Source organism: Talpa occidentalis, unplaced genomic scaffold (assembly GCF_014898055.3).
Source record: "Talpa occidentalis isolate TD23 unplaced genomic scaffold, MPIMG_talOcc4v2.1 talOcc4.3, whole genome shotgun sequence".
Taxonomy (NCBI): Eukaryota; Metazoa; Chordata; class Mammalia; order Eulipotyphla; family Talpidae; genus Talpa; species Talpa occidentalis.
The window spans coordinates 32,908,058-32,923,582 of NW_023603184.1; the positions used below are offsets into that span (position 1 = coordinate 32,908,058).

The window sequence follows — 15,525 nt, forward strand, 5'->3', positions numbered from 1 at the left end:
TTCACAAAAAGCAAGAGTTGGCCCACAGGCCTCTGAATTGATCTCCAGCTGCTTTCAGGATTGGGGCTGGCTGACAACTGTCAGATGCTCGGCTGCCTGCTGATCTTAGCGAGGGCATCACTGACATCAAGCTCATGCTGTTGCTCGTTCACTGCGATGGTTATGCTCTTGGTGTCTTTCAAGATCTGAATACTCTGCGTATAAGGGTTATACTTCACTCCAAATGGACGCTTAATTGTTTTGGTAAATTCTCTATTTAAGAAACAAATAAGAGACAATTTCAAGTTGGGGAAGGGTGAAACTAAATAAATTATAGCAAATCAACTTTACATACCAGGCAAAAAACAAATCTTTATTAGATGTTAGAGCTATCAGTCTGACCTGTACCCTACTCTGCACAGGTGGAAAATCTAAAGAAGACATGGATCTATCTACTCCTGCATTACTAGGGAAAAAGCCTATGGACATCTTTATTAACAACTTATTACTTCATATGTCTATTGACCACAATAAGGAGATCAACCACAATAGCTTTATCAGTGACAATGACAAGATTTGACCACGTAGTAATGAATCATCGTTTGTGATTTACACAACTATATCTACACACATATTACAATTGGCTAAGAATCCCCTGCCTCCTTCACTTTCACTCAAATGACTTAAATTCTATCCTTTCTTCAATCATGAAGGTTCTATCTTCATTATCAAGGCGATATTTGAACCTCTCATTTGACACCACCAAGAACAACTGTGTTCAAGACTCCGAAGGAAACAGCTGAGGACAAGAGTATATGGAGCAGGGCCTCCCCAGTGGTGCAGCGGTTGAGCGCTGGGTTGCGAAGCTGCCCGCAGCCTCTGCAGCGCCGGTTCGATCCCCGGCTGCTCCCCGGCCACTGGAGGAGGGTCCCACATGGCGCGCAGACCTCTCCTGCCGCCCGCTGCTCCCCTCAGCAGTGTACCTCGGTCCTTCTGCCTGTTCTGCTCCCCACTCTGGCTCTGGTGAATTCTCTCACCCTCCCGCGCTTCTGACTATACCCAGTGCTTGTATAAATAATAAATAAATAAATCTTTAAAAAAAAAAAGAGTATATGGAACAGGGGTTGAAATCCAGCTTGCAACCCATCTGGTCTACCAGAAAGGACCCCCTTCTTTCGCTTGTGCAGTGGTGCCATAAGTGCTAGAGAAATTCCTACTGGCATTGTTATTTGGTTCTCTGCATGGCATATCTCCCCAACTAACAGGAAAATCCCTGGGTGACAAGGAGAATGTCTTCAAACCCTCCATTATCACAATGTGACCTCATGACCCCTTCTACCAGCTGTTGTTTCACTGATGTGCTTCTACAGTCCTTTCCTTTCCTGCTACCTGTAACTCAGTTCAGGCTTCTATTTTCCCCTGAAGTACTCCATGAATTTCCAAGGTAGCCTCTCTGCCTCCAATATTCTTTCTTAACACACTTAGCTGGTTAGTAGTTAAAACACTGCTTTCATTGCATTCACATATTTCCTATATTTTTCCATCCCTTTTACCTTCCCTTAGCTTAAAACTTAACATATCTAAATCCCATCTTTCCTTCAAGTCCTTTCTCAAATGCCAACAAGCTTCGCCTGTTCCCCAAGCTGGTGATAAATTGCTCCTGAATAAAATGCAAATGTTTCATTGCAGTTTCTTCTTTTAGGTTATAAATTCTGATAGGAAGAACCAATTTCTCAATGAATCTGACCCATATTTGCAACTATCAAACATCATTATAAGCAACATATCCTAAATATTAGTTGTGAGAGGGAGATGTGTTACAGGCAGAAAGAACCTAGACACTTTAATTATTCAGCTGCTTATTTCTGTGATTTCTTACCATTCTTGTATCTATCTTTTGCAGAGGAAAATTAAGGCATGAAGAAGATATTATTTACCTCATTTTCTCCTTTGCATCTTCAAAGTTTTCAGATACAAAATAGACATCCTGAAAAGTTGTGATGAGACACTCCTGTTTGCATGTACTCTTGGGATCAAAGGGCTTTACTTTGGCATGTCCAGAAAGTGCATGCTAGAAGATAAAGAGTGAATCAAAGAATATGACCTATTTTCACAGATTACATTCCACACACAACTGCCAGATTGGTACACCAATGAATGTATTACTAAAACAGTGATCCTAATTCCAAACTAATTTCCGATAGCTCTATGTTACCTACAATATACTCCAACACAACAAATAGCTTGCTGCTCCCCATAAATGCCCAAGATCATCCCATGGCTTTATACTCTTCTCCATGTAGAAGGACCTTTATTAATTCCTGCATTATGGCACCTACTTTCTACACTGCACTCATTATAACTATCCATAGCATGCATGTATTATACCAAATAACCATGTCATACCTACCACTAGGTAGGAAGCTCACTAACAGCAAACAGTGCCTTGGATAGTGTTTCACAAACATCCATCACTCAGTGAACTTAAATCTATTGCATTATTGGATAAATAATAAATTTCAAAGAATTCCCTAGAATTTGTTACTGCTAGCACAACAAAGGAAAACAGCAAGACTTCATTAACAAAATCTTCAAAACACTATTTTATTTAAAAGATATTTAGATCTAAAATCTAGCTTTGTTTTGGGAAACAGAAAATTAATCTCTTAAGTATTATTTCCTGCCACCCCAAGTATTCTCCCTAGTCCAGAGTAAGCTCTTGTTCAAGTCCAAAAACTATTTCTGGTCATATACAGTATTTTAGATGAATATGGTTATACACAAAGATTCACAAGTCTTACTTTGAGTTCACTGATAGAAGAAAGTAATCCAGCACCAAAGACTTTTAGTTGCCCATCTTGTTTACAAAGACCAAACTCCACAGTGAAAAAGTAGCACTGCAAAAGGATATTAATATTACTTTTACATTCTGAATGCCTAAATTTACAACAAATTACAACTCTTAGTCACTGACCCATAGTACCCTAGAATAAAGCCCAAGAACTCCAGAGCAAGCTCCCAAGTTATTTCTCCTTCTGGTCTCATTCTAAACAAGCTCTTCTCAAACTTTTCTTCCCAGGACTCTCATACACTCTTGTTAATTGCCCATTTCTGTGAGTTATAGCTAGCTACACTTATCATATTAAAAATAAGAAAAAAAATAACGTTTACTAATTCATTTCAAAATAGAATAGACCACTTTATGGCAAGATAAGTAACATTTTAATGAACAATAACTGTATTATACAAATCCAAAAAAAGTGAGAAAAACAGCATTATTTTTCATGTACAGATCTTTTTAATATCTGACCAGACATTATTTAATGTTTGGTTGGAAAACAGATTCTCATATCTGCTTCTGTATTTAACCTGTTGCAACTTGTTGTTTTGGTCAAATATATAAAGAAAATCCAGCCTCACACAGACATGTAGTTGGAAGAAGGCTGTGTATTTGAATAGCCTTCACAGATGATAATTATCAATATACTTCTTTGACACTACATCAAAAAGTAACAAGTGGTGGTTTCTTCTTTTTTATCCTTCTTGCTCCCCTTCCCTGTAATAAATGCTAGTTTCAGCTGCAATGTGGTATCAATGAACTCTGCCTGTTATACTGCCATTCATTCTGCACTTTGAATGGATCTTTACCTACCCATGATTTTGACCCCAAGGAGCCCATAATAGTGCTCACGAGCCCCAGAAGCACCCAACTCACAATTTGAGAAGTTTTGTTGTAATCATCTAACCTATTTCACACCACCTGCCCCCCCATTACAATTCTTTGCCAGATCTTGTCATTCCGTATACACACTAAGCATCTTCTTGTCTTTCCTTGTGAACCCTCATCCTGAGATGCTCTTCCTTCCTCTCTTGGCACATGAGGGCAGAACTCCTCTTTTCTGGTCTAGTCCAGAACATTCCTCTTCCATGAGTCCTTCCCCCATGCAGTTCCCTACACTCCCTCTCTGTCTCTAGAGAGGTAACATATTCTAACATCACGGACTCCTCAACTAGTACACAAGCTCTTGGAAGGCAGGAACCAGGCCTTAACCATCCCTATTTCCAGCAGTGTCTTGTATCTAGTACTCAAAAATATTTTTACCATAATTTTTAGGGAACCCATAATTTTTATTGAAAAATAGAAGATTTACAAACTATTAACATTATTGTAGTCTAGAGTTTCTGTTTTTAAAGATCATGTCACTTTTTGATAAATCTTAAATATTCACATCCTCCTTTAACATTATTTGAATTACACTAAATATTATGAACATAAATTATCTAACAGTCATCTTGAATATGCACTTTTAAACTACAAAAATACATCCCACCCACCCCAGCTAAGAATTACTGACTGATATAGCTATTTCCAGATTTATACCGTTGCCAGCTTTTGAACAGCTTCCTCTGATGCTCCAAGGGAAGCCAGGCCAATTTCTTGGGAGAACTGAGCAAAACTAGGTTCAGCCAAAAGGGGAACATGACCTAAGAGTTCATGGCAGGTGTCTCTGAAAGAGAGGTACAAGTTTGTCGTGTTGTGATGCTTAACATAAATGCAAAATCCTCCACTCAGTCAAATTAAAATCTGATTTTATTTTAATTCAAATTGTTCTGGTGGCATACCACTGGGATATAGCACAAGGGACACTAACAAAATAGGGTATTTTGGTTCAAAACCTTGGTTCCTCACAAACACACACACACACACTTGTGCATGCAGATACCTGCAGACGTACATACCTGCACCCTCCTCCCCCAAATGAGATCTCCAATTAAATGTCACCTTCTCAGAAAGCCCTTCACTGATCATCCTTCTCAAAATAGAAACACTACACACACACACATCTCTAACCCCCATGATTAGATGGCATTTACCACTATCTAACCATCTATATTTGCTAGTTTGTCTGTTACCTGTAACCACCATTTATTTGGAATATAAGCTCTAGGAAGCTAGAAATTTTTGTCTGATTTCTTTCAGAGTTGCATTTCCATGTTTAAATCAGCACCTGGCACTGAAGAGATTAGCTTGCCACTTAATAATAGGAATAATAACAGTGAACAATACATAACACGGAGTCTGTAACGTGTGCCAGGCACTGTTCTAACTGATATGGGTTAATTCACTTAATCTTCATAAGAGAAGCCATGAGGTCAGTACCCTTATTACAAAAAGTTATTAGACAAATAAATGCTGAAGTAGAAATACTTACGGCTCTGGGGTATACAGTGGATCTGAACTGTGTCTTATGTACTGTGTGCAGTGAAAAACTCGAAAGGCTAAACCCGCTAAGAAATCTCTTGGTGATAAGTAGCCAGCCACAGGACGAATGGAGAAACCTGTGCGCTCTGCAAAGCAAAGGAGAAAACAGAGAAATCTTCAGCAGAACAGAACATTTACTGTAGCATCCAACCTCAGCGTGGTTCCAAGCATTGAGGGGGGGACATGGAAGCTAAACTTTATCATGTGTGTCCTACGGGGAAGTAATAATTATGAAGCACTTAACATGGTTACTTAACAAGTAATGAGTCAGACTTTTACATATCACATCTCCTTTCACGTTTACTACATGAGTTAAGTTTATTCTCCTTGTTGTGATAACAATAAAACTGAGGTGCAGAGATTCAATATTGTGCCCAAGACTACAGAGTAGGTAGATAATAAAGGTAGAGTGAGAACCCAGGTGTCCTTAAACTACACCTCACTGTCTTCCTAAAGGGTTTATAATAGTCTCGAGATAACCGTTCTTTTATGAAAACTCACTAGCAAGGTATATTCATTCAGCTCAGGAACATTCTTTAATCGATGTTGTTTTAGTCAGTACTACCTCTTGTAAAGTGGCTTCTCTATTTTAACTAAACTGGATGGTGCACTGTCATTTCCCAACAGTTGAAACTAGTATCCATACTAGCATCCATACTAAACAATATTTCTATACATTCAGTATAGAAAGCATCTGCTTGAATCCCCATGTGAGTGTGAAGCTTTTGCATTTACACCCCTACATACACAGTACTAACCACTCATGAGGCTGTTCTGTTTTCAAATTGATCTTATAAAGGTCTTCTCCATTTTGAACCCCAAACTTTCAGATTTTGTTCAATAATCTTATACTTTAGAGTCATATAGTAATTCCTCTATTACACAAAATGATATTAAAGTATTTAAATAAGGCTATAATGTCTCTAAAGCACCCAGGTTAAATACCATGAGTCCTTCAAATTTTGTTTATATGTTTTACTTTTCAATCTCCTTATAATTCTGCTCACTTTCCTCTACACTGGCTCCAGGTTATGACTGGCCATCTTCAAGTGTGGTGCCCCCTACTAGATCCAATTAGTCTCTAGGACAGAGTATAGGAAAATTCTGACCTTCCATATAATTGGACTTTATTCCTCTACTAGCCATAGATCATGATCAAAACAGTGTTCAACATTCCCCAATATAAAAATTTAATTAGTGTATTACCTTTAAGAAAATTTGAGACATCTTCCAATTGTGGGATATTATCTTCCCTATAACCACAATATTTAGAAAGCAAAGGTAAGTTTTTGAGATACTCTCTGCAGGCATGGGTTGGGTAAAGTTTGATGAGCTCTCGAAACACATTTCCCCAGGTCTTAATCTCCTCTTCAGTGAATTCAACCTTAGGAATGGGGTCTCCACTAATAAGACAGAGGAGAAGAATTATATTAAATTAGCATTCAACAAATAACACTTGTTCTCATTTACCAAGAGATTATAATTCACTCTGCTCACTTTATTATTTCAAAGTTGGGAAAGTAATTTTTATAATACACCTACTGTTTATAGTTCATAGCCAGGTCTGCAAAATACTTTCGTCTTTTACGGTAGACATTGTCTTTGAAACCCTGGTAATTAAAAAAAAAAAAGTTTTCTAGTATCCATACTAAACAATATTTGACAATGATATTGAGGAAATAATTCATATTACTTGAGATATTACCAAAAGACTACATAATTGTTATTATGATCAAGCATTATTTAGAAATGTGTAGTTTTTATTTAAAGTTAATGATACAGGGCCTCCCCGGTGGCACAGTGATTGAGCGCTGGGTTGCGAAGCTGCCCGCAGCCTCTGCAGCACCAGTTCGATCCCCGGCTGCTCCCCAGCCACAGGAGGAGGGTCCCACATGGCGCGCAGACCTCTCCTGCTGCCCACTGCTCCCCTCAGCAGTGTACTTCGGTCCTTCTGCCTGCTCTGCTCCCCGCTCTGGCTCTGGTGAATTCTCTCACCCTCCCGCTCTTCTGACTGTACCCAGTGCTTGTATAAATAAATAATTTTTTAAAAATAAATAAATAAATAAAGTTAATGATACATGAAAGCTTTATACTACAGTGACTAAAAAGATAAAAGATACTAATGATGCAAAGATTCTATACACTGGCTACAAAAATAAAAGAACTTGAACAACATGAAAAGCACACCCTTGTTAACTATATGGCTCCTTTCCAAGGATGAGATTACTTTTTCTTAATCATTCAATTACATTTTCAGTTATATTTTCCCGCAATCGCAATTAATAATACTTGCAATTATGACTTAACTGAATGTAGCCTTAGCTACAAAAATGCAAAATCCAAACAGTCATCATTTATGGCAGCAAACAATAACAATTTAAAAAGCAGACAGAATAGTCATGTTACAATTTATACCTACGAAAAAATAGCAAAATAAGACAACAATAATAAAGCCCAGAAGGAAATAGACAATAAAGCAAATAACAGGAAAGAGCGGGAAGACACCTGAAAAGAAAGAATAAGACTCCCCCTTCAATACAGATTCATGAGCCCCTTCTATGCACCTGGCCCATCTAAACAAAACACGATCTGGGTCAGAACAAAGCACAAGAAGTTTACATTAACCTATTACTATAAAACAACATGATAAGTACATTATCAAAATTGCACAAAATGCCACTCAGGAGCAAAGAAGCTAAAACCCCAGAGGGTATGTAAGAGGATAGTAGAGTTCGGGAAAGGTTTCCCAACAATTACTCTTGAGCTAAGTCTCAAAAGAGGAATGGAGATAGCCAGGTGGAAGAGGAAGAAAGAACAGTACAAGTCAGTGGCTTTTAGTATATTCGCGTGTGCAACCATTTCCACTATAATTTCGGAATATTTTTAGCACCTCAGAAAGAAATAACATGATCATTAGTCTCAACTCATTTTCCTCCCAGCCCCCATCACTGGCAAAAATATTTATTAAAATTATTTACAGGGCCCCCCTCCCCTGGTGGCCTAGGGGTTAAGTCTCAGCACTCTCACCTCAACAACCTGAGTTCGATCCCCCCCACCCCAGGGAACTAACCTACATATGGCACAGCAGGCCTCTCCTGTCTCCCCCACTGCTCCGCTCAGCAGTGTATTTCAGTAGATCTGCCTGTTCTGCTCCCCACTCTGTCTCTGGTGAATCCTCTCACCCAACACACCTCTGGCCTACACCCCCATTCTTCCACAAAATAAATAAATAAATATTTTTAAAATAATAATAATAATAAAATTATTTACAGGATGGTCCGCATCGAGCTCAGATCCATACATCAGAACTCTGTTGGCACAATGGTCCAGGTCAGAAATCTTCTTTGGAAACCAAGGTATAATTTCCATATCTGCAAAATATAGACACAACTAACAAGTTAAGTGACAATCTTACATAAGGCAATAAGAAAAAAGACACTGGGCCTCCCTGGAGGTCTTCGGGATTAAGTCTCAGTGCTATCACTGCCATGGCCTGAATCCCATCACCGGCCAGGGAGCTAATCCACAAATAGTGCAGCAGACCTCTCCTGACTCGCCCCTCAGCAGTGTATTTCAGTCAGTCTGCCTGTTCTGTTCCCCACTCTGTCACTGGTGAATCCTCTCACCACCCACACCACAGGCCTGTACCCCAGCTCTTGTATGCATAAATAAATAAATCTTTAAAAAAAAAAGACAGTGTTTGAATTTTCCTTTCACGCTTTCAAGGTAAATATAAGACTGAAGACACATTATGTATTTAATCTTCTAAATAGCATTTTCACTTTTCAAACTTACCATCTACTTTCACAGTAAAATTATCTGGTGGATTCACAGAAAGAATATTAGTATGAGACTTCAACAGATGAAAAATATCATTCAGTTGTTCTCTGTTGATATCACAGTCAACAAAAATCTCAAATTCTGAGTTCCTTCTCTTTGATTTTCTGGACTCGATATGTAACAGGTTCACGTGCTTCTCCTGTGTAAAACAGAGGATAGAAACTCCACATGACTGCCTCACATGAAAAAGTCTCTGAGCACATTATTTTCATTACTGACAAAAATCAATTTCACAGTTTTTCTAATAGCCAAAGGGAGGGGACTGCTTTTTGTGTTGCCAGTAATGAAATAATCCCCTACAATATTAGATAATTTTCAAAAAGTTTGAAAAATTCATCACACCCTCTAGAAACTAAAACCACCCACTGCAGTTCCTCAGATTGCCAGAATCAATTGGCATTCAGATAAAAAAAATCAAGTCTCCTAGATAAAGAGAACCTTTGAAAATTCTCAAAAAAGAAAAAGTTTTGGGCCTCCCTGGTGGCGCAAGGGGTTAAGGACCGCACTATGAAGCAATACACAGCCTCTGCAGCATGAATTTGATCCCTCTTCCACCAGGGAGCAACCCGCATGGCACAGTAGACCTCTCCTGTCTTGCCCGCTGCTTCCCTCAGCAGTATATTTCAGTCAGTCTGCCTGTTCTGTTCCCCACTCTGTCTGTGGTGAATCCTCTCACTCCCCGCATCTCTGGCCTGTACCCCAGCAGCTTGCATGCATAAATAAATAAATCTTTTTTTAAAAAATGAAAAAGTTTTTAAATATATTAATATTAGTCCTTTAGAAACAAGTATATTTTAAAAATTTAAGTTGTTAAAAAATTTCTGCAGTCCATCTCCAAAGAATGTACAATAATTCGTATTTTAAATATAGTTTTCCAGGCATATTTTAAAGTATCTCATGCAAAAAACATAGAGTGCATACCTGGAAGATTTTCAGGGCTTTTATAAGTCCTCCAACTTCATTCTTTAAGGAAAAAATGAGAGTTGCTCTTCCCCTTTCTAAGGAATGGTCTTTGTTCTCTTTATTGTCTTCAATCATGATGAAAAATGAAATAAACTCTTTTGACTAAGAATTTTTCTTGTCCTAAAATTAATCATTTTATAAATAATTATTAACATTTTTTACAGTAGCAAGCACATGGAAAGGTTGTCTTAATACATAAAATGTAAGTATTTTTTTACCTTAATCTTTAATTTCATTGATTTATTCATTAAAAACCCCTAAATCTATTAAGTTCCAAATCTCAAATGAATGATTTAACATTTCTTCTCAAACTAACATTAAGACCCCAAAGTAAAATTTATTGAGTTTGTCTGCATTTGCTGAGTCTCCCATTTTCCCTGACCTTGTCTAGACATCATAGATGACATGCTGAAAGAAGAGGATTCTGCAAATTGAATATATGTCCTGACCTCAAATGTAGGCAAACTCTAACAGCTGGAAGCAAGAGTCAAAGAACAGTAAAGAAAGTGATTCTGGACAGTCAGTGTATCATTGAGAGAATTTCAGGTTTCTTGACAGTTCAGTCTCTCAGAGTTTAGAATACAACTCTTTATGTAAAACTATATAAAGACTTCCTTGTATGTTTCAAAACTGGCCCTCAAGTTCCCCTGGCAGGAGCCAGTGTAAGAAGTACTAACCATCATGGCTGGTCTAACTTCCATACCTTTGGAGTTCACAATTCTCTCTTCTTTCCCTGCCACAGGATTGGATGCAGTGCTTCCACCCCTATCTCCCCTGTAGCTGGGGGCAGAAGGAGGCGAAGGATATATTAATTGAACATTTATGTTGTCCAAGGCATTGTATTACTTTGATTTATTTAAGGATATAATGAAGTATTATATTGAGATTTGGAAGCACTCCTGCTCACCTGGTTTAAATCAATATGAGAACGAATCTCCTTAAAAGGAACTTTACTAAGAAACTAGAGGAAGAGAATTCTCACCGCCTTCCCCCCTCACCTCCCATCTTCCACATAAGCTTACAGACAAAGGATACTTTTGATCTTTACTAAAATTTGGCCATAACGTTGCCTGGATGACAGATTTTAGGAGACACCAGTTCTTCTCTCCTTTAGTCAACTACCCAAAATCCTTTTCAGTACCTCGATATTTCCCCTTGTCACTTTTTTTCATTTCAGTTCAACCTACCCACCCTTTCCCAATCCTTCAAGGGCAAAAACAGTACTAGACCCTGGTAAGATGAAAAGCTCTAAGTGTCCAGCCGGCCACACCTGTTTGAATCTGTGTCTCAGGGAGAAGTATATATTTTCTTTTTAAAGTAACACTCTAATAGGCCAATGCCAATGGGTACTTTCACTTTTCCTGTGCAAGGAGAGAGGGGGGTCACTCTTCCTGGCCTGAAGATGCACTGGTGTGCAAGACATAAAAGACATACCAAGAAGGTCAGAAGACCAAGGTGTACATATTGGCTAATTCTTTTCTCCCTTAGTTTAATCAGCAATAAGAGTAACTAAAATTTTTCTGATCTATGAAGCAAAAGTACTATCGAACTAAAGTATTATGGAAGTATGGATTCCATTTGAAGACAGAATTTAAAAGCTGTGCAGAGAACTGGTATGATGAAAATCCTCCAGAACATCATGATTATCTTTTCTAAATGGTGCAAGAGAAAGAGGATCAAAGTAAAGATAAGATACAAAAGAGAACAGTGCATGAAAAACATTATTATAGGAAATGAAGGTATCAGCAAAGGAAATGGAAATAAATGATACATCCCTCCCTGCCTGAAGACAATTTAATGTGCTAATAGATGTACAAATAAACTCCAGTAATTCATAAACCACAAATTATAGCTTTGCAAAAACATACATAGTTACTTTAAGCTGTGCTTGCATCTAGTTTTAATCAAATAAACACTTTCATCCTTCTTTGAGAATTGACAGTCAAATACTTTTACTTGGTTAGAAAATTCAACTCTGGTTCCCTTCCCCCCACCCCAAGTCAACTAGGGTAGTGCATCAATGGGGAGTTAATTTTAAACCTCTGAAAAACAAATGGTCAGAGGCAAAGTAACTTACCTGTACTATCAACTGGATGGAAACTACTAGGCCCTATGCTGTAATCTTGGAACCAAGCTGTTAATCCTCTGTTGGGATGGGGGTCATGAGGGTAGGTGTGAGTCTGAGAGGCTCTGCATCTGAGAACCCTTTTCTTTCCGGGGTAATGCAAGGGAATGTTCCCTTTATGCAAGAAGGGAAAGACATTGTTGCCATTTGACAGAGCAGAAGGGAAGGAAGAAGGAGTATGATTCTGCTAACATAAAGAAGTCACACAGAGTTGGGTTCAACTCAACTTCAGTTTCCTCACCTGCACAATTTAAAAAATATCTATCTCACACGGTTTGTTGTGAAGGTGAAATCAGATGAAGTGTAAGGAGCCAGTTTTTGGCACACAGAGGCCCTCAAAAAAAAAAAAAAAGTGTATTTTCTTCCCAAAGAAGGTGGGAGGAAAGAAAAGAATGACAAAGAGGCGCAACTTCTGTTCCCAAACCGAAGTGCCCAGGGGCATTTACCTTCAGGGAGGGTGTCTGTGCCTCTGCCCTGCGCCTGCCCAGGGTTCTCAAATCCGTGACCGCTGTTCCCGGACCCGGGGGTAAGGAGTCACCTTATTCACCTCGGGTGCCGCCGGCGCTGGGCTGGGTCTGCGGCGGATCAGCGCGGCCCGCCTCTTATAGGCAGAAGGCGGTGGACTTGGCCAATGCGCGCCCGAGGCGGCGGGGCGCGTCCTCTGGGAGCTGACCCGTCCCCAGGTGCTGATCGCCCGTCCAGCCTGTGCTGAGACTCATACGCCTCGCTTAGCCTTTAAGCGTATCTGACTGGGGTTTTAATTAAGCTAATGTTAGTATCCGTAACTACAGAAGTCTGACTAATAGTAAACGATCTCCACAGTTGGAAATTCCCTCCAAACCAAGATAGCACCTGTTACCATAGGCCCCTAGGCTTGTAGAGCTCGAAGCAGAAATCCCCCTACCTGGATATTTTTGTAGTTCTAGGTTATTTCACAGCCCAGTCCTACTTCATTATTCTCTTGGTGTCTTTCCCTGTTTCTTGGGGGCAAAGCCCCTGTTGAACGTTTGGGAAGTGTTCAGTACCTTTCCAATTAAATTTTAAAGCTGCAAGCAGATGAATATGCTGTATTAGCAGAAAAGCATGTTATAAGCGCTAGGGAGACATGGGACAGAAACCAAGAAGGTGAACTAAGTCATTTATTGAGTGTTCAGCCATTAACTCCTGTCCCCGTAGAATATACATACACACACACACACACACACACACACACACACGCATGCATTGTGGGACTTTTTTTAAAAGCTGAAGTAGTATTTACACACAGTAAAATTCACCCTATTGAAATGTACAGTTTCTGTGTATAGTTACAAACACATATAGATGTGTAACTGATGCAGTTACAAATGACTGGTCTCTCAAATAAGCATTTACAAGTTTGTCTTTCCCCTATTTCTTGCAATTTCCCCCCTGTTTGACAGGTTTGTCTTCTTGCATTCCAAGGAGAAGGCAGTTAAACAACAGTTTTTGAAAAAAGCAAGCTGGTGCCCACCCATGTCCTCCCCCCTCCCCTTTGCAGACCCTTGCCCATCTCCCTGCCTTTTTCCCCCTTTGTGTAAATAACCCTGCACTCTGCCAAAGCGGTGGTCTTTCAGACGTGAGACTGCTGCCCTCCTCCTGTGTCCACAAATTAAACCACTTTCCATTTCCCCCACCTGTTTCCTTTTATTGGCTGAGGGAAACTGAGGCTGGCATTCGGTATCATAACTAGCAATCAGAATATAGAACATTTTCACTTCAAAAACATTCCTTTGTGGACCTCCCTGGTGGCGCAAGCGGTTAAGCCTCAGCTCTATGAATCTACAGGCAGCCAGTGCAGCATCAGTTCGATCCCCTGCCAGGGAGGTAACCCACATGGCACTGCAGACCTCTCTTGTCTAACCAGCTGCTCCCCTCAGCAGGGTATTTCAGTAGATCTGCCTGTTCTGCCCCCCTACTGTGTTTCTGGTGAATCCTCTCACCCCCCACCCCTCACCTCTGGCCTACACCCCAGCTCTTCTCTGCATAATCATAAATAAAATAAATCTAAAAAAAAATTCCCTTGTCTTTTTTTTTAAAGATTGATTTATTTATACAAGTACTGGGTACAGTCAGAAGCACGGAAGGGTGAGAGAATTCACCAGAGCCAGAGCAGGGAACAGAACATGTAGACTGACAAAGCACACTGCTGAGGGGTGCAGTGGGCGTGGCAGTAGAGGTCTGTGCACCATGTGGGACACTCACTGGCAGCCGGGGATCCAACTGGCGCTGCAGAGGCTGCGGGCAGCCTCGCAGCCCAGCGCTTAACCGCTGCGCCACCGGGGAGGCCCCACATTCCCTTGTCTTAATCTTCCACCCCCCCCCCACTCCAACACCCCCAATGCAGGCCCTGGCAACCTTTGATGTTATTTATGTTCCTCTACTTTTGCCTTTTCCATTGTCATATAAATGGAAACATATGGTGTACATATAGGTTTTTGGCTGCTGGTACTTAACATAATGTTTTTGAAATTCATCCATTTTGTTATATGTATCATTAATCTGTGCCTTTTCATTGTTGAGTATGGATGTACTTTAAAATAAAGGGAATTACAGCTTTCGTGTGCACTGTTTTCCCATTGACATATACGATAATTCTATGCTGCAAAAATTATCCTTACTTTATAGAGGAGGATTTCAGGCACAAAGAGACTCTATGATCCTCTTCTGGAACAGGCTAGAAAGAAGTAACAAGACACAAGCAAAAAGATCCTGAAATCCGATTCTCATACCACAGTACCATGAAAATCACTGGTCAGATAGGGGTCTTTCAGAATCAAGTTGAGGTCAAAGATGTCTTTCTTTAAAGTGGGTCTACAGAATGCTGTGAGTCTACTAGAATTAAAGAGTTGGGCCTCCGTGGTGGCACAAGGGGTTAAGCACCACACCATGAAGCAATCCGCAGCCTCTGTGGCTTGAGTTCAATCCCCGGGCAGCCAGAGAGAAACCCACGTGGCCAAGCAGACCTCTCCCTTCTCGCCAGCAGCTCCCCTTAGCACTGTATTTCAGTCTGTCTGCCTGTTCTGCTCCCCACTCTGTCTCTGGTGAATCCTCTCACCCCCCTGCATCTCTGGCCTGTACCCCAGCTCTTGTATGCATAAATAAACACATCTTTGAAAAAAAAGGAGCTGCATAAGCTGCCATCCTGCCTACCAGTTCAGCCATCTCAGCACAAAGTCCATTTGGCCCAGCCAATCAACTAACTAGTGACACTGCAGAGGCAACTCTTAAGTTAAACAAAACAGCATGCTTCATCTCCTGGGACAATGAGTGTACCTCTTGAGGCATGACCAGGAATGCCTGGGGAGCCTTTGACTGACACGTAACTTTGCCTCCC

The 15,525-nt window shown here is 40.1% G+C and overlaps 1 protein-coding gene across 1 annotated transcript; it reads right to left on the reverse strand.

The window, feature by feature from the left end:
* On the reverse strand, positions 1-13,113 carry TPH1 (tryptophan hydroxylase 1). Its single transcript, XM_037521695.2, has 12 exons — positions 13,075-13,113; positions 10,749-10,825; positions 10,004-10,165; positions 9,038-9,221; positions 8,513-8,613; positions 6,785-6,852; positions 6,449-6,645; positions 5,193-5,328; positions 4,361-4,487; positions 2,781-2,876; positions 1,917-2,050; positions 1-252 (listed from the first exon to the last, which is right to left on the reverse strand). Exons 3-12 carry the CDS (start codon positions 10,118-10,120, stop codon positions 81-83), a joined length of 1,332 nt encoding a protein of 443 aa, XP_037377592.1. The 5' UTR covers positions 10,121-10,165; positions 10,749-10,825; positions 13,075-13,113; the 3' UTR covers positions 1-80.
* Between the last annotated feature and the right edge of the window lie 2,412 nt (positions 13,114-15,525).